The following is a 26,007-nucleotide window of genomic DNA, read 5'->3' on the forward strand; positions in this document are numbered from 1 at the left end:
ATGGCGGACGCCGGTGTCTCGAAGACAGACATTCGCACAGCTATGTGGAATCCGGGCGGTTGGAAAAGCTTGTTGACGTTTTTTGTGCTTGCCTTGGCATGGTTGGCTGGGTTTAGCTCACGTTTATTCGCTGTTATTCGATTTGAAAGCATAATCCATGAGTTCGATCCTTGGTAAGTACCATGTCGCACTTGTGTTGTTGTTGTTTGTAGCTTTATCCAGCGTGCTCTGAGCGACCATGTGCGGGGATGGTGCTGCGCTTTCAGATTGGGTGCAGCCTGTCCATTTACTTTACATGTACCGATATGAACTTTCCATGCTGTTATTTTGTGTGAATTGTTGTATTGAGCCGTGTAAGATGCTTGTTGGTTTTTTCGTGTATGCTCACAATTAAACTACCTGGTGGGGATATGCTTGGGTTGATATACTCGATGCATAGCCGAACAATCGTGGCTAAATTAGTTACACAATGGTGGCGAAAACTGCATTCCCCTTAACAAGAAAAGCATGTGCCCAGGGTATCGGGAAGTTGTAAAGACTAGGGTAATATTTACGTGTAACTTTCTTTGTCACAGCTTACGTCAATTCCATTCATGCTTCCCTGGATGAGGCTGGTCAAATATAGAGGAGACTCTTTTCAGATGTGGTCCACATGACGAAAGAATGTGACACACACATGTGCATTCAACCCTTACCATGTTTGTCTGTTTATAAAAATCAACATTTTAGCACATCAACTCAAGTGATGTATAAACAACCGGCTGCGGACGGAACATACTGACTGATGTGATGGAAGTTCGAATTCGGAGTGATTCACAACATTCTACAGAAATCCTTTCAAAAATGTATGAACCGCGAAGAATACAACGCAGAAATCTCATATATAGTAGTGACCTGTGACAGAAAGAAGAATGAGAATTTTTTACGCAGTTTTTCTCCATATGCAAATTGAACATATTGAACCCCAGCAATTTTAACCAATGAAAAATCAGTGAATGCATGTGACCGTGGGAGAAAAATGACGTCAGAATGCTTGTGGAAATCAACATATTACCCTAGTCTTTACAACTCCCGGATATCGTCCAAAAGGTCACAAATTTGGGGAGAGTATGGATTTGCTATAGGGTTCTAGTTCTTCCCCTTCAGAAAGCAAATCCCTGTCAGCCTGTTCATTGGTCATGCTGAAGTGCCACTGTTACAAGCTGTGGATTAGCACCATGTTTGATTTGCAAAAATAAAGCAAAAATATACACTTATTTCATACCACATTCTGTCACCTGATACATGGTAAAGTGTGGTCTGCACACCTATAATCGGATTACATGTATATATGTATGTATTCAGCTATGTTAACCTTTATGTTGGATAATGTTTATCTTAGAAAACCTGTATGTGGATTTGATCTTCCATCTGATGATCATCTAATGATCAGACAACATGTTGGGTCCATAACCCTGATTGTCATATAAAAAAATAAATTTTTTTTTTATTTGACAGAGTATGTTTGTTAGGCTACGATAGTAATGTAATCAGTCCTATTCTCAGACAGGTTTAAGACGGATGAATATGGTCATGGTTAAATGGCATGTGCTTTTGTGACATGCGAGGGTCTCCTCGATACTTACAGAGTCTTTGTTCACACAGCCTCATTCAGGGAAGCATGAATGAATCTGAAGCCACATGTAAGTGCAAGCCTAGTCTTTACAACAGCTAAATTTTTAAACTGAAAGACTAAGCCACGGTGCACTTCTGACTAGATCGTTCAGATTCCGTGAAGAAATTCATAACTTGCATTTTGATTTAAACAAATTATCTGATAAATCATATAATTATTTCTGTAGATTATACGATAGCAGTGTTTCTTAGAAATCAATGGAGGTGGACGTTTACCTGGAATTTGTACATGCAGATACTCTCACTGGACAGCAGTACTGCAGGCACCTGCAGCTGACCAAATGAAACAAAGTAAATGCACTACTCTAGTCCTGGTGAAGTCATTGCAAGGAATGGTACATGTAGTTGTAAAGTTTGTCATGTGGTAGTCCATTTAAATGGACTCTGTGAGCTGTTTTAAAGTTCCAGTATTCATTGTGCAACTCATCATTTGATGTCTTTCAAACCAGTCATCGTGTAGTTCCGATTGTCATCTCCATGGAAGTTGTTCCATGCTTGTGGCACTCACACTTGCATGCAAGGCTTTGTTTCGTCCTCAGTTGGAATTTTAAAGATTAGAGCTGATACACCATAATGAAAATATAGTTTACAGGATGTTTTCAGTACCAGCATTAAGATGGATTTTAGAACTGTAGAGCTCTTGTGGTAAAGATGGCTTAAAACCGCTAACTGTCCTTGACATTTTTCTGATTCTTCATAGCAAGTTCAGAAACATCATAATACATGATGACTGAGGTGAGCCATAGCTTCATTGTTCACTTACGTAAGATGACTGTTGTGATGGCACTTAGATGTCATGATGTCAAGAAAGGCACTTAGTGACTCTGAAAGTTGCAGTGATTCTATGCTGCATTCAATTGTGCATCATTGAGAATATAACTCACCTTATTTTCACGGGAGCAAACCTTTATGTATGTCATTTTCATATTAGCTAATAGGGGCCTTCTTAGCCGGAGGGTTAGCAATCCAGCGCGGCACAACCTTTATGTATGTCATTTTCATATTAGCTAATAGGGGCCTTCTTAGCCGGAGGGTTAGCAATGCAGCACGGCACAATGACCCAGGAGCCTCCCACCCATGCGATCGCTGTGAGTTCAATTCCAGCTCATGCTGACTTCGTCTCCAGCAGTATGTGGGAAGGTCTGCAGCAACCTGCAGATGGTCGTGAGTTTCCCCTAGGCACTGCCTGGTTTCTTCACACCATATTGCTGGCCGCCGTCACATAAGTGAAGTATTTTTAAGTATGGCATAAAATACCAATGAAATAAATAAATAAATATCAGCTAATAAGGCGTACTACATGCATCATCCCAAAATCCAAAAATAAAGCAAGATTCTATGTTGAGTTGCAAACATAGTCACAGGAAAAAGGGAGGAAGAACTTTCTCTACAAGGGCTATTACAGGTACTTAAATGCCAGATTCAGTATTAATAATCTAAACTCTGTAATTTGGAAGTTGGGAACAAAGTTGATTGAAATCCTTGCTTATTTCTCCAAAGGTTGATGGTATTAAGAGACGAAAATATGAGTGAAACCATAAAGTTAGAAACAAACTCTTTTTTTTTTAATGGGGGGAGGGGGGGGGGGCAGAGCTGTATTTCATCCAGACCACTTTTCCGCTCCCTAATTGTTTGCAGCAGGAAATTGTAAAATTCTGCAATTTTATTTTTGCTTTGACTAAGCATCTTTATATGTTTTTTGTTACTTTTGTCAGCTAGTTAAATATATGACATTGTATCTTTTAAAATGGGCTGCTAAACTGTCTCCTTGGTTTCATTATCCATAGAATCAGCTATCATTCATTTTATGGCTGTCAGTTGTTGGACTACTGATAGTCCATATATGTGTTAAAAGTTGCCATGAAATACATTTCCCTCCTTATTTAAAGAGGCAGGTCTTTTTATTAGTTAACAACTGGACATAAATTTTCTTGAACACTGTCTCCAGTTGTTACCAGATGCTAATGGAATAGACTTGGTTTAATAGTAATATACAGAGGCATTTCTCATTTTTTGTATGGATTTTCAATTTAAGCCTATTAAATATCTTGATGTGTGTACTGTGGTTGGGTTTAGGTCTGATGCGTTTAAAAATCTGTGTTAAAAATCAATTGTGAACTAAACTGAATAAATATATGTGCGACAAGTGGCTCAGATCTTTAGGTTCAGCAACAAGAGGCACCTGTATGCAGGCAAGAAAAGAATTGCCTTCTGCCATGCAACAAATGAAGGAAGCTTAAAGAAAACATCTGATGAAATGTTTTATTAGTTTCTTGACATTAGTCATCACAAGGACATGGCTACAATACCACAGAAATCATTATGGAATTGTACAGCCACGATCATTCATGTAACTGTTTCATTAGGCTCAGTGTTACCACATTACTACATGCAGTTCAATATATATTCAAGTCAGTGCAATGCTGTAAACGTAGTGATAAATTCAGGTGAAACTTGTTGTCTTTTGCCCATACCATGTTGGCTAGGTTGTATTCGTATGTACTCAGTGATGTGAACCTCAGCCTGATGATATCTAAAGTAAAGTTATAGATAGAAGTGGTATTAAGTGAGTAAAAGAGTTGATAGATTTATCTGCATCACATTTCATATGAATTCAACTTAAGTACTCATGCAGATTACATGACATTGACTGCTATTTTAGGAGTTAACAGCCATCACTACAATGACTACTTTCAAAGCTCACTTCATTACGGTACCTGCTAGTTAAAAGTAATGGTTTATAGACATTTTCTTATTCCTAGACTTGCCAGTGCTAAGTCTACTCTGTAAAGAAGAATTGATCCAGTCTTTCTGATATATCTTCTCCCACATATCTTTTTTTTTTCCCTAACTAAAATGTCCTCACCATTAGCAGTGGGCAGAGATAATGAGCCACCACCTGGAGATGTTCCTTATAGATAGTCCCTTGTCTAACACTGTGTGGTACTGTCTTATACATGTGGCGGCTTTCTAAATGAACCCGTCTAACAGTTGTACCGGTAATAGAACAGATTCTGGATGTGCAGCTGACAGAGCAGCACTTTCGTGCCCAGTATGTTCACAGTCTGAGAGTAAGATGAAGAATATCATTTGGTAATTTGTAATGATGGTCAGCTATATATAGGCAGGTAACAGGGGTCACATAACTGTGGGTAAGGGTGGTGGGTGGCAGGGAGAGAATGGCTTATTCAGGTAGTTTTATATGACATTTGTCAATCATCATGTATAGAACATACATCTGTACATCAAACATGGTAAAGTGGATTGGCTACTTGCCAAAGTGCAGTAATTTCTCCCCGCCATAAAACTGAGTGGCATCATATAAGAGAAATATACATTTGTAAAATGATGTTAAAGCTCGATCAAATAAATAATTTATCACATGCACTGATGCAAGATCCACATAAAGATGTGGATTGACTTGCTTTTGTCTTAGTGTACAGATTAATGTGCTGCAAAGCTGGTAGAGATTATGTACTGTTCTCATTTACAGGTTAGAATTTCACAAGTCACTAAGTCCTGATTGTTTCGTATTTCCAGGTTTAACTACAGGGCCACACACCATATGGTGGAAAATGGGTTTTATAACTTCCTCAACTGGTTTGATGACCGGGCTTGGTACCCTCTTGGGCGTATCGTTGGGGGAACGGTAAGGACAACAAAGCCCAGCAATATTGTGCACAAAGTCTTAACATACAAATAGCATTTTGGGGGGGGGGGGGCAGAAGTATTCATGCAGCGAGCAGTGTTTTGCATTAGGTCATCCTTTAAAGAGAGCTCTAGACAGAAACATGAAAATGTGGTAAAGTATAAGACTAACACCTGGTTATTGTCTATTTTCAATGAAAGGCCAGTATTCAGAGTATCTTAAACTGACAAAGTAATTATTTTTTTTTTCAACCTTATTAAAGTTTGGTGAAGCTTAAATTTGACAGGAATTTAACATGTCAACATTGTCAACAGCAGTGTGAAGTCACCTTTATTCTTTTTCATGTCAGAGTTAATTTCTGTATTATTCTCTTAAGCTGTATATGACAGAAAAATGGGTGTGGAAACTGACTGTAAAAGCTCAAGTGACTAACCATTGATAGATATTGTCCAGAAATTAGACACATTCAAGTCATAAGCTAAAGCACATGTGGATATGTGGGCAGGCCAGAACCGTCAGAGAGAAAAGGTGGAACTGATGTTACTATCAGTTACCATTGAATCAGGGTTATGCAGACACACGACTTTAAGGTTACTTTTTGTGGTTCAAGAATTGTACCAACTCCTCCCATTATATCTAAAGTGCATTGCTGGTGGATTGTAAAATGAACTTTCTTGCTCACCTGCATCAGAGGACATCAGAGACACACCAGGTCTAATGCTGCGCTGGAATAGTTTTACTGCTTTTTATAAAATAACTAGAGAATAAAGAAACATCCATGGTTTTTAAGAAAGACAAATGAGCCAAATTAAAATTCTTCTGTCATGTCAGTTATGATAAATTCAAAGAAAAACATCATTACTTTTTAATGTAAAATAACGGAAAATTAAAGTTTAAATGCTCTACACTCAGATGTCGTCTTCTAGTCTCAGTAAACCCCTTTGGCACCCATAAGGAAGTTTTCGCTGACTGTTATGTAAAGAATTGTTATTTACAAATTGCATCACCTGGTGTGAGGAACATGAGTGGGTTTGTTTTATTTCCCATTTGTTTTTTTTTTTGCTTTTTTTTTTTGTTTTTTTTTTTCGTTTTTTGTTTTAAATATTGAGGCTGATTGTGGATTATTATTTTGTTGGGCCTAGCCAGAACTAAAAAAACACATTTTCAAGCATGGCCTGATCTTGCTCTGTTTCTTATCCCATTTATGTTTCTCTCGGATCCAGTATATGGTATCCCACGACCAAAAGTTATGGAGATGTACATGTACATGGATATTTCATGTATATGAGCCGTACCATACTCCACAAATACCTTATTTCTAAACAAGAATATTTAAGTACTATTGATTTGTTTTTTCAATCTACAGGTGTATCCCGGGCTGATGGTGACATCGGGGTCAATCCACTGGCTCTTACACACTCTAAATATACCTGTCCATATCAGAGACATCTGTGTATTTCTAGCCCCCGTTTTCAGGTAGAGTGCATATTTTTTACTGGATTCTGTAGCATAGGTTGTAACCTAGGCACATAAGGCCTCTATTGTTTAATTGTTCATTTCTTATGGCCACTCTGACGTGTAATATTTCAAGATGTTAGACGTGTGAGATTGGCATTTTAAATTAGAAATTCCTTCAATTTCACAATTTATACATATTCTGTGAAATTACTCAATAATTATTATTAGTCTCAGCATCTCTATTTTTATGAACAGGCTAAAAGAACGAGAAACTAAGAATAAATTAACATTCAGTTACATAAATCAGAATGTAAGTGAATAAGCTACAAATTTGTTAAATATTGTGTTACAAACCATAAGTGTCTGGTAGGAATATATATTATTTCTATTTTAACTGTTGTCATGCTCCTTTGCCTCCAAAAGAAGGGTAGAAGTTTACTGTCAACTGAAAAATGTTCAATAGTCAGCAAGCCAGTTTTCAGAAGTGTTGTGTGTTGATAAGCTGCTTCAGATTTTTCTAGGGCAACCAATGATAACAGTGTCACCTGATCATGTGATGTTAAAACTGCTGAGCACGGTTGCTATAGTAACAGGAAACCTCAATCCACCCATCCTGTCACATGACTTTCTGGGTCGTTTGTGTCTCCAACATGTTAGTTGTTTATTTTTTTACAACATATGTCTAAGATATTGAAGTAACAGGTCGCCCAAACACCATGTGAACCATTGACACAGAGGAGTTCCAGAAATGTCTTGTTGTAGTTTTATCACCACCCAATTCTATTCTATTACTTTCTGATTGATCACATATCATTGCTCTGTTTACAGTGGCCTGACAGCATTGGCAACATATTTCCTGACAAAGGAAGTATGGAATTCTGGGGCAGGAATGTTTGCTGCCTGTTTCATAGCCATAGGTAAGGACTCTGTGTTTACTGTTGGACTTCAGAATGTTTTGATCTGTAAAATGTTATACAAAAACATTCATACATCTAGGTATAAAAAATGTTAGAATGAAAGGCTTGTGAGTTTAGACTAACCTTCTGACTACTGGTGATGGGAATTTAGTTGAATTTATAGTTATATTGGTTGAGTGTTTGAAGATTTTTGCTTAACAACTTACTGGGGAATATTTTACTTGAACAATGGCCACCATTGTTATAGGTGGTATAAACCAAAGTGCATAGAGAATAGCGCCCACCTTTTTGGCAAGTTACTGCTACCATTTAATGCTCTCAAAGGAATCTAGAAAATTCCCAGTCTGAAAATGAAACAAAACCCATGCCTCTAAGGCTCTTCTAATTCAACTTTTGAAAGGCAATCCCCGTAGCCACTTGGCCACAGATGCTGTAGTGATTTGCCCTGTGATTGATATGAAGTTCTGCTTAATGACAAAACATTGTTCATTGTTTTTGTATATTACAATATTGTCTTTGTTTCAGTACCTGGGTATATAAGCCGGTCAGTAGCAGGCAGCTATGATAATGAGGGTATAGCTATATTTGCACTTATGTTCACATATTACTTATGGGTAAGTTATTTTCTCACTGATAGCCTAATTTTTATAGCATTTGTACATGTGAAGTGCACAAATAATAGATTGCATTTTCTTTGTATTTAAAAAAAAAGTGTTTACCATTATCTGATTTTAATACTGTTCTATTAATTATAGTGTCTAAATCTACAGTTTATTTTTATACAAGTGCATCAAGATGCCTTTGTTGGTGAATTGAATAAAATCAATAAATCATCAGTAAAATTTCTTTGATACCTTAACTCAACCCCATAGAAAGAAAATATAACATGGGTCAATCAAGAATTCTGACTTTTTTTTTTTAAAGAAATTCACCTTGAGGGAAAAGTGAAAAAGGTTATATCAAAATTTTTCGCTTCAGATAAAAGCAGTCAAAACGGGTGCTTTGTTTTGGGGCATTTGTTCAGCATTGTCATATTTTTATATGGTAAGTACAACATGAGTTCTTACACACTTCCTCATATGCTCAAGATATTTGTCATTTTCATTGTTTTATACCGTGCTTCTGTTTCTGTTTTACTCATTATATATGCAGTTTTGTTATTGAGCCAGTAAATGGACTGTTGGATCTCAGAGTAAATAAATAGATTCAAACTAGACTAAATTATTAAGTGTTTGAATGTCATGATAAAATCCATCAGTCTGTTGTGAAGAAATATAATCTCATGATCTTTCTTGACCAGTTGATTTCTTCACAGCTAAAAGAATAAGGATGTTGCGGAATTTATGTTATATATTAGCATAAAATTAATAATAAGCTTAAAACAACAAAGTAGTTAAAATTGGTATATGTGTTTCTTAATAACGACAATGTATAGAGCGGATCTTAGCCATCAACCTGTTTTTTTGAGGCGCAATAACTTTCCCCATTGAAGAGATTAGTTGGCAACCAATGATAACAGTGTCATCCGATCATGTGATGATAAAACTGCTGAGCACGGTTGCCATAGTAACAAGAGGCCACAATCCACCCGTCCTGTCCCATGACTGGCTGGGTCGTTTGTGTTTCTGACAAGACTTTTTAACAAAAATCTGAATTTTTGTGATATGTGAACCCAACCCTCAGTTGTACATGTACAGTCTCCTAAAGTGACAACTACAGTACTCCCAACGTGATGTGTGGATCAAACAAACCACCCACTCTGTTGTACAGCCTCCCAATGTGACAACTACAGTACTCCCAACGTGATGTGTGGATCAAACAAACCACCCACTCTGTTGTACAGCCTCCCAATGTTACAACTACAGTACTCCCAACGTGATGTGTGGATCAAACAAACCACCCACTCTGTTGTACAGCCTCCCAATGTTACAACTACAGTACTCCCGACATCTAACTTCCCTGATCAGTCTCGGATTCATGACACATTGATTGAGCACAGTGAAGACGCGCTTGTTCACGTCTTTTTTTAAGCATACACATACCTCCTAACAGAGTCACGGTTCGTCCAGGAATTGATCCACATAATGGAATGCTTTGGCAGTTGTGCTATTTTATTGCAGATTTGCTAAAGATAAGGAAGATTTGAAGTAAAGCGACCATTTTCTAACCTTCACATTCATGAGTGCATCAAAAACATGAAAGAATATTTTTTTGGAGGATGCCACTGAGAGTCCGCCGTTTCATGTTCTCTTTTCATGTAGGGAAATAAAAAGTGTATAGTGGGACAATAAGAGTTTAAAATAAAATATAACAAGTAAAACAGTCGTACAAGACCATGCATTCATTGCCAAACAAATCGAAGAAAAAAAAACGTCATTGATTTTTGTCACTTATAAATGGTAAATGATACTGGAGTCACGGTGATAGTCCCTGCACTACTAACTAGCCTAAACTTTTTAATGTGAACTCTTTTGGGATGATCAAATCGTGGCCCAGGCTCAGATTCACTGTGGCTGAGGCACAATTTTGAAGGAAATTAGATTGGGCGTACTGTATGTTGGTGTAGTCTTCTCACTGTGGCCAGCCCATGTTACAATCTTGCCAGCGGTTCAAAACTGGCCTTGGACAGGCAATTTGTGGATCCCCCAGTCTCTCTGTTTGTGAGGCCTTGGCGACAATAGGCAGTCCGCCACATTCGTTCAACCATGTGGGCGGTTTAGCAGTTGTCGAAGACCACTTGTCTTCACCAATATGCATATCTGTTCATCACATATTTAAAAGTTCATCAGTAACTTGCCATAGGTCAGTGGTTTAAGCCAGGCACTCCAGTTTCCTTGACCCGTAAAACTGACCACCATTGCATAAGTGAAAAATTCTTGTGTACTATGTTAAGCAAGAGTCAATCCAAATCAATAAATGAATAAATAAGTTTTGTGTATGTGTGTGCAGGTGTCTGCCTGGGGAGGCTATGTCTTCATCACAAACCTCATCCCTCTCCATGTCTTTGTTCTGCTGCTCATGGGGCGGTACTCAAATAGAATTTTTGTAGGTAAGTGCATATTTCCAGGCTATGAATATGCCATTGTAATGTTGAAAGTGATAATCCAGTTTTAAGAGAAACTACATTAGGGCTTTCATGTGGTACGGAGAATGTCCCCAAACACAAAATCCTTGGCAGTTTTCTGTATAGTTTACCTGAGGTGGCATGAAAATATTCCGTTTGGCATGCAGAGAATCTGTTTACATTAATATGTATTGAAACGATAGCTTGGAACATCTGCTTTGTGGTACTAGAATCTGGCAGAGTAGGGTTGGTTAGCGCAAAGACAGCATAATGACCCAGGAGCCTGTCGCCAATGCGGTCGATGTTGAAGTTCAGCTCATGCTGACTTCCTCTCCGGCTGTATGTGGGAAGGTCTTCCAGCAACCTGCGGATGGTCTTGTGTTTCCCCCGAGCTGTGCACGGTATCTTCTCACCACATGCTGCCATATACCTTTAAGTGATGGCGCCATATACCTTTAAGTGAAATATTCTTAAGTATGCCGTAAAACACCAACCAAGTAAATAAATAAAAAAATGAAACATAATTTACAGGACCATGCTTAGGTTCTGGTGAAAAATGATAACAACATGAGGAAAATAAAAGCCTGTTGGTGCTGTTTAGGTTTGCAGTGGAAATAATGTTAATGTCCTTGTTCTCTCTTCCAACAGCATATACATCATTTTATATTGTGGGCCTCATCTTGTCCTTGTTCTCTCTTCCAACAGCATATACATCATTTTATATTGTGGGCCTCATCTTGACCTTGTTCTCTCTTCCAACAGCATATACATCATTTTATATCGGGGGCCTCATATTGTCCTTGTTCTCTTTTCCAACAGCATATACATCATTTTATATTGTGGGCCTCATCTTGTCCTTGTTCTCTCTTCCAACAGCATATACATCATTTTATATCGAGGGCCTCATATTGTCCTTGTTCTCTCTTCCAACAGCATATACATCATTTTATATCGAGGGCCTCATATTGTCCTTGTTCTCTCTTCCAACAGCATATACATCATTTTATATTGTGGGCCTCATCTTGTCCTTGTTCTCTCTTCCAACAGCATATACATCATTTTATATCGAGGGCCTCATATTGTCCTTGTTCTCTCTTCCAACAGCATATACATCATTTTATATCGAGGGCCTCATCTTGTCCTTGGTCTCTCTTCCAACAGCATATACATCATTTTATATCGTGGGCGTCATATTGTCCTTGTTCTCTCTTCCAACAGCATATGCATCATTTTATTTCGGGGGCCTCATATTGTCCTTGTTCTCTCTTTCAACAACATATGCATCATTTTATATCATGGGCCTCATCTTGTCCTTGTTCTCTCTTCCAACAGCATATACATCATTTTATATCGTGGGCCTCATATTGTCCTTGTTCTCTCTTTCAACAGCATATACATCATTTTATATCGTAGGCGTCATCTTGTCCTTGTTCTCTCTTCCAACAGCATATACATCATTTTATATCGGGGGCCTCATATTGTCCTTGTTTTCTCTTCCAACAGCATATACATCATTTTATATCGTGGGCCTCATCTTGTCCATGCAAGTTCCATTTGTTGGTTTCCAGCCTATTAGAACCAGTGAACACATGGCTGCTGCAGGTGAGTTCTGGAAGTAGGGTATCCTCCACAATAATTGCTGAACATCGAATGTTGGTTTTCTTCTTTTATTTTTGTGGTATTTCGGACATCCTGATTCTAGTTTTATGGGGGAATACCAGAAGAAAACAATATGATTAAATTAAAACTAGCAGAATGTATGTACATTCTGTTTGCCTGTTGTGGCTTTATCTCAGTGCTAAAACTCAGTCTTTGCTCCCTGAGCGAATGAATACCATCATTTTAGGCTTGGACCTTAACAACTTGTGAGGTCACAAATATTGTTAAAATAAAATATCCTATATTTATAGACAGAGAATTATCTATTAAGTAAGGATATCAAATTTGTCCTTCTGTTTTTACAGAAGAAAACTTCAAAAAAACATGACACTATAGGCTGAAAAGGGCAAATATTTTTCTATCTGGTGGTGCCTGCTGCATAATTTTGCGAGTTTCTCGCCATACACGTAAAGCCTAAAAACGGCAAAGCTGGCATAAATCGCTGTCCATCGCGTCCTCCATCTTTAACACCCTATGATTTATGTTGGGGGTGTGTTGCCTCTCAGCTATTGAGAGTGGTTAAAACTGCCGGCTTGTTCGTGTAAACTCGGAACCTACGCCCAACATTTCGGTTTCCCGATCGTCAAGTGAAAAGCGAACTATACTGTTGGCTACCTTCTGGGAAGAAGAGTTCTAGCGGAAATGTACGAACTGCGCTTTGGTGGTTTCTGACGGCAATTCTCCTCCTAACACAGAAGTCTGTCATATTAAGTAGACACTCAGATGTTACAAGTTTGTTCCATATGTTTTATGTTAGTGTTACTAATATCATTTGTCACTCTGTCTATTGTTATGTAGAGCATGGCACTTGGTATATACTAGCTCTGTCTATTGTTATGTTGAGCATGGCACTTGGTATATACTAGCTCTGTCTGTTGTTATGTAGAGCATGGCACTTGGTATATACTAGCTCTGTCTATGGTTATGTAGAGCATGGCACTTGGTATATACTCGCTCTGTCTATGGTTATGCAGAGCATGGCATTTGGTATATACTCGCTCTGTCTATTATTATGTAGAGCATGGCACTTGGTATATACTCGCTCTGTCTATGGTTATGCAGAGCATGGCACTTGGTATATACTCGCTCTGTCTATGGTTATGCAGAGCATGGCACTTGGTATATACTCGCTCTGTCTATTGTTATGTAGAGCATGGCACTTGGTATATACTCGCTCTGTCTGTTGTTATGTAGAGCATGGCAGTTGGTATATACTCGCTCTGTCTATGGTTATGCAGAGCATGGCACTTGGTATATACTAGCTCTGTTGCCTGCAGCCAGATTGTTGTCAATAACCATTTACATATGTTTACATAAGGAATGTAGCTGATAAGTGTCCTGTGTGGTCTTCCAAACAGTGGGTATGGTTACCATAGCAACGAGTGGCCACAGCAGACTAGTATCACTATACCATGTGTCAGTTAATTGAGTGTTGTGAATCAGTCATATTGGGTTTGATGATTATTTCATGGCAGCCAATGATAACAGTGTCATCTGATCATGGGGGGGGCCTCCGTGGCTCAGTCGGTTAAAGCGCTAGCGCAGCATAATGACCCAGGAGTCTTTCACCAATGCAGTCGCTGTGAGTTCAAGTCTAGCTCATGCTGGCTTACTCTCCGACGTACGTGAGAAGGTCTGTCAGCAACCTGCGGATGGTCGTGGGTTTCCCCGGGAAATCATCTGATCATGTGATGATAAAACTGCTGAGCACGGGTTGCTATAGTAACAGGAGACAACAATCCACCCATACTGTTACAGGACTTGCCGAGTCGTTTGGGTGTTCAACACTTCGCCTGACCAAGTCCAGTACATTTCACCATCAAAACGTTCTTCACTAGGATATTAAATAAATAGATAAATAACTAAATATATTTTCCTGCATAAAAAATCTAAATGTTGCTGCATGTGTAAAAATGGAGAATGGTGTGAATGAATGTCAATTGTAAGGAAAATAAGCTCATTTTCTAGCAATAATCCTGATTTTGATGTGCATTTTGTTTACTCCCACAGGTGTGTTTGCACTACTGAATGCCTATGCGTTACTTAAGTACATGCAGTCACTGCTCACAAAAAAGAATTCAGTACTTGTTTTATGTGTCGGTGGTTGTGGCTGCTGGGGTGGTCTTTGTGGCTGTGGTCGGCCTGACCTGGGCAGGTGAGTGAGTTAGCACAAGTGATATGCAGGGGGTTTAGTTAGCAGTTGAAAACCCTTGTATAGCGATAACAAATCTATTTTAAGATAGATGAAACTACTCATATAAAAACATGCAAGATAGAAAGAGGGACAGATGATTTGAGTAATTCAAGAAATGTAACCTTACCTGGGAAGTATATCGTGGATGAGTGGTTGAAAGTGCCTCTGTTTCAATCATGAAGACACGTGGTACGGGTTCAATCCCATTCTTGGAGAATTTTAGGAATTTGTGGATTCCACTGTTCTGGGGACCATGGTTACATTGAGTTGTAGACGTTGCTGGTATGACCATATGCGCAGTATGGTTTCTGCCAGTATGGTGTTTGTATGTGGGAAAGTTTGTCATGCGTGGGAAAGTTTGTCACATGTGGAATAGTTTGATAAGAACTTACCAATGGGCAATGCCCTCAGGTTTCCTTCATGTATAAAACTGATTGCCATCATATTGGTGAAAAAGCAAATTAAACAAATCGACTAAATAAATTAATAACTAAAAAACTTGGCACTGATAGGTGTCCACACTTTTTGATACAGTGATTTCGTCAGGATTAAGTTTGATGTACCCACTTTTTTTGGTGTATTATTAATTTGTACATCTGTGTGTAAGTATTGAAATTTAACAGCAGTCTAATTTGGCTTTTCTTTTCTTTATCACATCAAAGAAATGATTTTTCTCTTTTTCTTGTGCAAAAGTTTTTGTTTGTTTTTTTTCTTATATTTATATATGATCAATTCCAGGTGTGGTGGCTCCATGGAGTGGACGATTCTACTCTCTCTGGGACACAGGTTATGCTAAAATTCACATCCCAATCATCGCCTCCGTCTCTGAACATCAACCCACAACTTGGGTCTCCTTTTTCTTCGACCTTCACATTCTAGTTTGTACATTTCCGGCCGGAGTTTGGTTCTGTATAAAGGAGATCAATGATGAGCGTGTTTTTGGTGAGTGGGAAAAGGCAGATTATCCAAAGGATTAGGGCAGAACCAGCGAGCGAGAAGGCAGAAATCCCTAAGTCAGGAAAGGCTGAACTCCAGAGTTGGGAGGGCAGAACCCTTGATTGGACAGAACACTGGTTGATAAGCAGCCAATGATAACAGTGTCATCTGATCATGTGATGATAAAACTGCTGAGCACGGTTGCTATAGTAACAGGAGACCACAATCCACCCATCCTGTCACTTGACTGGCCGGGTCGTTTTTTGTCTCTGACATATCATTAATTGGGGAACTCACAAAGCTCCTTCCAGCCTGTAATAAAATGGTCCAAAGCTATGAAGTCACATGTTCTTGCCTTTATTACATCAGAGTTATCGTTGAATGAAACAAATATGAAGTACTCGCACTGTAATGTCGCAGAAGAAAACAGTGCATGCTGTGGTCATTTGGACCTTTTGTGAAGCCCATCCTCGAGTCTCCCATTGTGTGTTGATTGTATTTTATGTGAAGTAAACTTGTACAATATTATTTCCAAAGGGCCTTCCCTGGGCCAGGCTGTTGAAGCCTGAAGATTTTGGCTGAAGAGATCATATGTTCAAATCTAATACTGGCTGCTCTTGCTGTGACTGCAAGTCAGACAGTTTGTCAGGGCCGAGCACCCCAGTGGGAAGGGAAGAACAGCTAAGTGGGGAGTGCAGCCTTAAATTCTAATCAGACATTTCAAAAAAAAAGTATGTGGTTTCCCACTTGTCAACTTGACCAGTATCCTGTAACTTAATTGTTTCATTGTACAGCATTTGCTGTGTGTTAATTACCCAAGATGAAAATATACTGTTACGATAACTTTTTAACTCTAGTCTAAATGAATTTAAGAAGTATATCAACATTTTTGCAAATGTTTAAGGACATATATTTTCTTTGCAGTTATTCTGTATGCCATTAGTGCCTCTTACTTTGCCGGTGTTATGGTCCGCCTGATGCTCACCCTAACCCCCATAGTCTGTGTCCTGGCTGCCATTGCCTTCTCCAAAACCATGGAGCTCTATCTGAAGGATGACGGACCCAAGCCATTACAGAAGGAAGAGAAGAACCCAGAGAACAAGAATGAGCGGCTCTATGACAAGGTCAGTTCAGATATGCTGAAATGGACACAAGATATAAAGTAGAGAAATTGAATTGTTTAAGAAACTGGTTTCATCGTAATACAGTGTTATGTTAGCCACCTATAGTTTTGTCAGCAGAACCCAGCTACGATGACTACCGTGAGTGGTGAGAAGCTGAAATGTTTCATTTTCAGTTCATTCTGTTATAGAAAAATGATCAAGTATTCTCTTAACCTTCATTTGATATATTTAGATCCTCGTCTTTTGTTCAAATTAGCACTTGGAGCAGGATTGTTGAACGTGACTTTGGTCTTCCTTATTTTTTAATTTACATCTGCTTAGAAGTCCATAGAACATTTGAAGATCTGGCTCCGTAAACACACAAGTACTTGCTGTATGTTGTACATGGAGTGGGAGGTGGGGTTGTTGAGTCTGATACATACATTGTGTATGTGTAGATGTAGAGAAGTATTTCATGTTACCTCTGTTTGTTACAGCCTCAAGTTGGGAAGACAAAGAAAGTGCGCGAGGACAAACCTAAGGAGCAGGAGTCTGTGGGGATGAACATAAAGAGTGTGATTATCATAGCCCTGCTCATGATGCTCATGCTGTTTGCTGTCCACTGTACTTGGGTCACCAGTAATGCCTACTCCAGCCCCAGTATTGTACTCGCCTCTTACAACCATGACGGGTTAGTCATGTACATTTCTCACAGCATTGCTCACCTTAATTACCGCACACACGAGGCTGCGATGTCTGCTTCGATTTCTTGTAAACATAAAACTTACTCATTGTGCGTTAAAACTCTACCCCAACAGAGATGACTACCAGAGAGCAGACTGAAGTGAGCATGATATCTTAGAAAGCCACTTGGTTATTCTGAACCAGGTCTATTATACACAGTCCAGCAGTTTATAGAAATGTGAAATATACTGAGATAAATACCCTTGGAACATGAAAGAAATATGCATAATCACTAAAACATGGATAAAGAAATTAGACCAGACTACAAAGTGCGCGATGTGATTTTTATAGTCAAGTCATTTATATAGTGCAGCCAATGATAACAGTGTCATCGGATCATGTCATGATAAAACTGCTGACCACGGTTGCTATAGTAAAAGACCACAATCCACCCATCACATGGCTGTCTGGGTTCCTGCATGTCTTCAACAGGTCCATCTTCAGTCGCAGCAGGGTCCTCTGGGGCCGAGTTGGTTAGCGTTCCAATGACCCTGGAGCCTCTCACTAATCATGCAATGCAGTTCGTGTGAGCTCAAGTCCAGCACATTCCGGCTTCCACTCTGGCCATGCGTGGGGAGGTCTGCCAGCTATCTGACCTCAAATGGTCGTGGGTTTTCCCTGGGCTCTGCCCCGTTTCCTCCCACCATAATGTTGGCTGCCGCCATAGAAGTGAAATATTCTTCATTGTTGTATAAAACACCAATTGTGGAAATAAATAAATGAATCGGTCCAAGCATCATGAAGAAGTGTTGTTACATTGTAAACAAACGACTCCATCATGCATGAATTGTTTGTATTCCTTTTGCTTTATCAGGAGTCGAACAATTCTTGATGACTTTCGTGAGGCTTATTTCTGGTTGCGTCAGAACACTCATGATAAGGCCCGCGTAATGTCATGGTGGGATTATGGGTATCAGATAGCAGGCATGGGCAATCGGACGACGCTAGTGGACAATAACACGTGGAATAATAGTCACATAGCCTTGGTAAGTCTGGTGCTCAAGAGTTCTTGTATTCTTATCATATCTTCATCCAGTAGAGGTCCTCTGTAAGTCCAACACTGGACTTGGAATTGGTAAATCTTCAATAACACAATTAGATTTATTGTAATGACTTGCAGAATTAAACCAAATCAGAACGTGAATTTTAGTCAAAATATACACAGATATGAAACAATTTAAAGCTAGTGAATATAAGACCTTGTTTCTAGCGTTCATATTTAAAGCAATCTATGAACTTGTGAAATTAATGTAATTGGTGTGACAAAAATGTCTTTATTTTTAAAGAGGCTATACTGGAGATTTTTGGCAAAAAATTCATGTTCACCAAACAAATTGAACTTCCTGTATTTGCCAATATTTGCTTAACTTATTGCCTTAAGAAACTATCAGACTTGTATAGTGTTAAAATAATGATAAAGTTATAAATGCATTACAGTGCGCCTTGCTTTGAAAAGTTTCAGGGACTTTTGTACTGGTTTTGTTTAGGGGACTTAAAATACTAGCAAAAGTTCAATTGGATTGGCGCAAATCAAGGTTTTGCCCAAAATCTCAAATATAGCCTTTTTAATTTGCTCATTTTGTAGGTAGGAAAAGCTATGTCCTCCAACGAAACAGCTGCTTACAGCATAATGAGGATGCTGGATGTTGATTATGTCCTTGTCATCTTCGGGGGTGTGATTGGTTACTCTGGAGATGACATCAACAAATTCCTCTGGATGGTCCGTATTGCCGAGGGAGAGCATCCCAAAGACATCAGGGTAGGTTTTCCATTTCAGTTATCTCCCTTGATCCAGAAAGGATTTGTTCTCTGTGCAGGCAACTGTCTCAGTTACAAAGAAGTCATGTCAAAATAGTATTGCATTTGTGTACATTGATAATAATTTGAATGAATTTAACAGAGATGTGAGTAGCAGTCTTGACTCCTATGTAATTTTAGGTAGTTAAACAGGTTTGTAGCATATTGCTTAACATCATTCCATCTTCAACAATGCACATAAGTTTCATACATAAAAATTGGGCCTGGAGACTTGCCACAAGAGGACTCAGTACATGTACACACACCTAATGACTCCTCATGAAAAATTGTTAAGCACGAGGGTAAATCTCAAGCATACATACATACATACATACACACACACACACATACACACACACACACACACGCGCACGCGCGCGCACACATACATACATACACACATACATACATACACACGCACACACATACACACGCACACACATACATACACACATACATACACACACACATACACACACACATACATACACACATACATACAAATTAGTGTGAACTTTCATGCTTTTACATGTTTACTGCCTTTGTCTCGGCCTTTATGGCTAAGTTGTTAGCACGTATCGCAGCACAATGATGCAGGAGCCTCTGAACAGTGCAGTTTTTGGCAGCTAATTCTAGCTTCCTCTCTTGTGGGACTTTTTTTTTTGGTTGCATTTGTGTTTAGATTTCTTTAATTTGTACACGGATACTTTGTTAGCATGTCTTCATGAAAAATTCCTCGGATTGTGTAATCCATACTTTTTTTTTTTAAACAACAGTTTTATTTTACAGCTGATGTATTAGAAGTACAGGCATATATGAGATTGGTTACAATACAGTAGAGTACAATATTTTATCAATATTCCACTAAGGTGATTGGGATGTAAACAATTGTGTCCAAAGTTTCCATCGTCTGTCAAAGGTTAGTTCTTTCCTTGAACATAAAAAAGATACCCTTTAAATTGCCCAGTATTGTCTAAGAACATATTTAAAAGCTGATCCATTTGGTTTTTGTATTCTAAATTTACACTGATAAATATACAATTAAACCAAAATTATCATGGTATCAATGGCCTTGTCTGTGCTGTCCATTTTCAGAAGAGCTATATGTTTTGTTAAATTCACTGGCATACAGTGCGAGGAAGTTTTGAACCACTCACTTAAATCATCCCAAAATTCTTTACTTCTGCTACATTCAAAAAATGAGTGTTCTTGTGTTTTTATCACACAGAGCTGATGCTTCACATGTATCTGAAAGGGGAATCTATTTCTACTTAAATGCAGTTTGAAACTGGAACCATTTAGGTCTCTTGTACAAATCCTTCCCATTTTATCCCGCATTTGGTCTATACCAACAAGCATAGGGCTCACAGCCTTTCCTATAATTTAAAAGTAAATTTATAGGATATGGAATTATTGGATACACAGTGTTGGTGTCTCTCTCTTTGAAGTTCTGCATATAAATTTTAACAGACGTGCAGATTGCATAAAGCTAGTGTTAATTCCATATTCAACTTTGAATTCACCAAAGCTTATTAACTTTGTCTCGTTAGCATCTAAGAGGTCACTTACATATTGAATACCATACTAAATACCACTGTCTATAAAACACTGATTGGTAACCAAATGTAATATTATCATTGTACCATAAAGTTTGTGATACAGCTGATTCAAAGGTATCGTATATGTTCTTTTTGAAACATTGCCTCAAAATACTTCTGACCAACAACTGTTTTTTAATGTCACTGAGGTTTTTGAGTTTTGAGGGGCCACATTTCCTAAATTATATTCCATTCCCAGTTTATATGGAATAATATGGAATCGGGGCCGTACGTGGGAAGGTTTGTCAGCAACCTGCGGATGGTCGTGGGTTTCCACCCACCATAATGCTGGCCGCCGTCGTATAAGTGAAATATTCTTGAGTACGGCGTAAAACACCAATCAAAAAAAAAAAAAAAAAAAAAGAATCGGTTGACCCAGTTAAGCGTCATAAGCGTGCAATCTTTGCAGACTGCACAAAAGAAAACAAACCAATCATTTTTAATCCTGCAAACTCGTAACTTTCTTCGATCTTGTCCCTCCCGATGAAGTTATGAATCACTAAATTCAGCCTCTTCAGTAGATGGTCTGGAGGATTAGGCAAAGTGAAAAACAAATGATTTAACTTCGGTATTCTATGGTGCTACTACTAACAACTTAGAATGGTCAGGGGTTTCCTCTCACCATAGTATTGGCCGCTTGCCTGTAAATGAAATATTCTTGGGTTTCACAACAAAAAACGCTAATGAAATTAGTAAATGAATATTGGCTTCTGCGCTGGTAGGATTTCTCACATATGCCAGGGATCACAGCTGGATCTACGTCTGTGCTCATGGAGAGCATACAGACGAAAAGAGTCGGCCACAATTATAACACAGTTATCAGGTTAAACCATCATAATCAAGCTGAACAAGAGAGGCAACAAAAATCTCTTGAAACTGTTCGTGAACGCTGTGGAATCTGAATACCAATGGTTAGTGTTCAACTTTTTCACAAACCTGCACTTTTTGTGGGCACACAGTTGTTGTGTATAAACAGTAGGGTCCAACAGTGATTGTCACATAAGGGTTGATGGGTTCTGGAACGTCACATACTGTTACCGCATATATCATATCGATTTCATTTCTGTCCTCTAGGAGTCTGATTACTTCACCCCACAAGGAGAGTTTCGTGTGGACAGTGCCGGCTCCCAGACTCTCCTCAACTGTCTGATGTACAAACTCTGCTATTACAGATTTGGTCAGCTTCAGGTGAGATCTCAATGCATTTTGCTTCGCCAGGATATGGCTGAAATATTGCCAAAATTAAGCCATAATCATTCATCATGCTGCTCATTCAGAGAAATTTGGTCTGTCTGTTATTTCTTACACAAGACTTTCAGTACCAGACAGTTATTCTTACCCAGCGCGGTAGGTGTGACATCCTCACTGGCTGCCTGTCTGGTACAGGTAGAGCCACTACCTGTATAATACAGGTCCTGTCCACAGCGTTCATGTCTCATCCATGTCCTCTTTGGGTGCCCCCTGAGTAGGGTTGTGTGAAGCTAATAGTCTTGCAATATTTCCAGGGCAGTGCTTCATGATTTAGCATTCTTCGTCGGTTAATAAGCAACCAATGATAACAGTGTCATCTGATCATGTGATGATAAAACTGCTGAGCACGGTTGCCATAGTAACAGGAGACCACAATCCACCCGTCCCGTCCCATGACTGGCTGGGTCGTTTGAATCTCTGACATATCATTAGTATGTGTTGATTGTAATTTATGTAAAGTGTATTCATACAACATTATTTTGCTGGCTGAGATGCTTGAAGCCACTGACCGACTCTTCGCCGATGAGGTCATGTGTTCAAATCCAGCAGTGATTGCTTTTGCTGTGGCTACAAGTCAGGAGGTGTCAGGTGAAAAGCAGTGATTTACCACTGGCATTCCAGTTTCCTCCACTTGACTATCGTCATGCGAGTGAAAGTTCAATGTTACTCGCCACTCAAAAAAAAACATTATTTCTTCACCTTGTTCACACAAGGATAATCAATCATGTACATAAAATAAATATGTTTTATTTCTGATCATCACTGCTACTAATGCTACACTTGTCTGAAGTGTGTGCGTGGGTAGACATTTCATTTAAGATAATCATAGCACAAACAGCTTGGGTAAACAGTCATCCCATGCCATCCTGCTGAATATCTTACTTTTCTATTTGGTAGCTGGACTTCCGTACCCCGGCTGGTTACGATCGGACTCGAGGCGTGGAGATTGGGAACAAAAACTTTGAGCTGACCCATCTGGAGGAGGCATACACCACAGAGCACTGGTTGGTCAGGATATACCGTGTCAAGGACATCGCCAACAGGGACAGTATTAAACCCAAGAAAAAGAGGTCCAGCAAAAAGAAATACATATCTAAAAAGGTACTGGAGGGATCAGTATCACCATGAAATGAACTTAGATTTGGTAGCCAACCAAAGACCTGAAAGAGATGCATGAAGTACTGAAGTCAAACATTTTGTACTTTATAGTAATTAATATGCACACAGCAAATCAGCAATTGAACACCCCCCACGTGTTATTGTGCTCTTCAGGTGTTCAAGACCTGAGCTCAATATATGCAGTATTTTATAAGATCGCACCCCTAACATTTTGTTTAACATTGCTTTGCCCATTATTGGATGCAGACGCTCGGGGTATGACAAAAACTATGCTTGTAATTTGTACCACAGAGCTAAAAATGGTGTTCGAAGATATTAACCATGTAGAAAAAGAGATAAATTTTGTCAGGAACTAGAATTCAGAAACAGCCAGTGACTGGCAGTCGCTGTGTGACTATTAGTCCCAAGGCAAATGGGGTTTCTTGTTGGAATATCAGTGAAAAGGGCAGTCACCCACTGGCAGACTACAGCCACCCACTTTTTAGTTATGACTGCAGGTTTACTCCACGGATACACCTGACTGCTGTAACATAACAAGTATTGCATTATACACTAATTAGTTAAACAAATGAGCAACCAATGATAATAGTTTAATCTGGTCATGACGCTAAAACTGCTGAGCAGGGTTGCTATAGTAACAGCAGACTACAATCCACCCATCCCATTACTTGACTGTGTTGGTTGTTTGTGTCTCTGACAATATCTGTTCACTGTTGTCTTTTCCTTTTTTGCTTTTGATGAAAGAAAGTGTGGTGCTTTCTTCAACTGTGTTGCTGTAGATTTTCAACTTGTAGAAAGTTTTGAGGTTATAAGTTCAGTAACATTTGACTCGGAAGAATTATCTTAAAAATCTACATGTACCTCAGAATTGTTTGATGATTAGTTTCATGTATTCAGCAAGTGTTGGTATTCTTCTGAATCTTTCTGCTTTTCTGTGTTTTCAGACAAGTAAAAAAAGGAAAGGATTTATCAAAGACAAGCCAAAAGTTGTGAAAGGTCAGAAGAAATCAAAGGTCAAGACTGGTCGACCTTGAACCCAACAGTGCAGGTTGATGGTTAAGCAAAGATGTAGGTGTAACCAGGTGATGCGTAGAGAGACATGCAGCAGTCCATCTACCGGGTAATAAGATGACCAGTGCTACAGCTTACACCACTGAGCAAATTTACAGTTTTAAATATACCCCTGTGAAGTTATGTGTAAATTACGTTTCTCCCCTACCCCGCAACTCTGCTCTCCTAACACATACAATGTACTTTTGACTTTACTGGACATAAAAAATTTGTTACTTTTTGAAACATGTATGTACCAGTACGTGGTAACTAAAAAAACTGTGTAAAGATCATGGATGAGGTTGTTCCTATCGCAAATAGAGATGGCACAGTAAATGCATTTATGTTGGTTTTGACTCTGACCAATGGGATCAGTTGTTACCTAGGATATATTGACCAGCACCACAACAATCAACAGCTTATACCTCTAAATGAAATAGATGTATGTCGTTGTGTTGTACATGAGTTTATGTAAATAGATAAGATTTATTGTTAACATTTGTGTACATGTAGACTCTTTCATTTTTGCATATGTTTTCATAAAAATTGGCTTACAAGCATATTATTTGCTTGGTACTGCTTCAGAGATTGAACTTTTTGCTGCACTAGTGCGAGGTATTTAGACTAAGAGTCAACTGTATCCAAGAATGACTGTCCTACAAATTTGCTTTGTTAACACTGCTGATGCTTCATTATTTCAATACAATTCCTTGAAAATTATTTTGCATTTCACGAAAAAAAAACCCCGAAAAACCTGTCCTTGCTTTACTTTCCGAGACCTTCCTATTCACTCCTTTGTTCGTCTCTGATAGGTGGAGTAGATTTTATACTTGTGATGGTAGGAGCCAGGTTGTAGCTCCATGCTTGAGCTGTCAGACAGACACTAAAAATATATACATGTATGTAGAGCAATATTTATGAAAATCAAGTATTTGCTAGGTCTCATTTTCATTATTTTCCAGATGACATGTTTGTTGATTTTGCTGTTGAGGTATGATGGGAGAGTTAGGTGTGTCAGTGTTGTAAACATACAGGGGTGAACCTTGAATGTGTATATGTCATGTTATATGTATTCTTTCACGGTTGCACAGTGGATGTATATATCATATTGCAGATGGCCTAATAAAGCCTTCTCAACAGGATTGTCTGAACTGTGTTTGTGGTGTCTGTTCTCCATAATATATGTACATCCAGGCTAACAATGCTTGGCATACATGTTTAAAAATTATGGGCTTTTTCGTGGAAAGATCATGATCTCTGCTGTATTGGGCTGATATGTACAAGGATCATGATCTCACTGCCCTACTGGGCCCATATGTGCAGATCGTGATCTCGCTATCCTACTGGGTCCATATGTACAAATATCAATCATCTCACTGCTCACTAGGCACATTTGTACAATGATCAAGCATCTCACTGCTCACTAGGCACGCTTGTACAATGATCAATCATCTCACTGCTCACTAGGCACGCATGTACAATGATCAATCATTTCACTGCCCTACTGGGCACGCTTGTACAATGATCAATCATCTCACTGCTCACTAGGCACGCTTGTACAATGATCAATCATCTCACTGCTCACTAGGCACGCATGTACAATGATCAATCATCTCACTTCTCATTGGGCACGCTTGTACAATGATCAATCATTTCACTGCCCTACTGGGCACGCTTGTACAATGATCAATCATCTCACTGCTCACTAGGCACACTTGTACAATGATCAATCATCTCACTGCCCTACTGGGCACGCTTGTACAATGATCAATCATCTCACTGCCCTACTGGGCA

General features: G+C 38.9%; 1 protein-coding gene across 1 annotated transcript; it reads left to right on the top strand.

Moving 5' to 3' along the window:
• On the top strand, positions 1 to 25,355 carry LOC135461563 (dolichyl-diphosphooligosaccharide--protein glycosyltransferase subunit STT3B-like). Its single transcript, XM_064738720.1, is given in 18 exon segments — positions 1 to 173; positions 5,215 to 5,323; positions 6,690 to 6,799; positions 7,610 to 7,698; positions 8,224 to 8,312; positions 8,677 to 8,742; positions 10,648 to 10,747; positions 12,266 to 12,364; positions 14,432 to 14,492; positions 14,494 to 14,576; positions 15,354 to 15,557; positions 16,476 to 16,675; positions 17,152 to 17,345; positions 18,213 to 18,384; positions 18,984 to 19,157; positions 21,868 to 21,981; positions 22,942 to 23,145; positions 24,108 to 25,355. Coding segments are annotated over 18 exon segments (2,331 nt in total). The 3' UTR covers positions 24,198 to 25,355.
• The last annotated feature ends 652 nt before the right edge of the window (positions 25,356 to 26,007 follow it).

Source organism: Liolophura sinensis, chromosome 1 (genome assembly GCF_032854445.1).
Source record: "Liolophura sinensis isolate JHLJ2023 chromosome 1, CUHK_Ljap_v2, whole genome shotgun sequence".
NCBI lineage: Eukaryota > Metazoa > Mollusca > Polyplacophora > Chitonida > Chitonidae > Liolophura > Liolophura sinensis.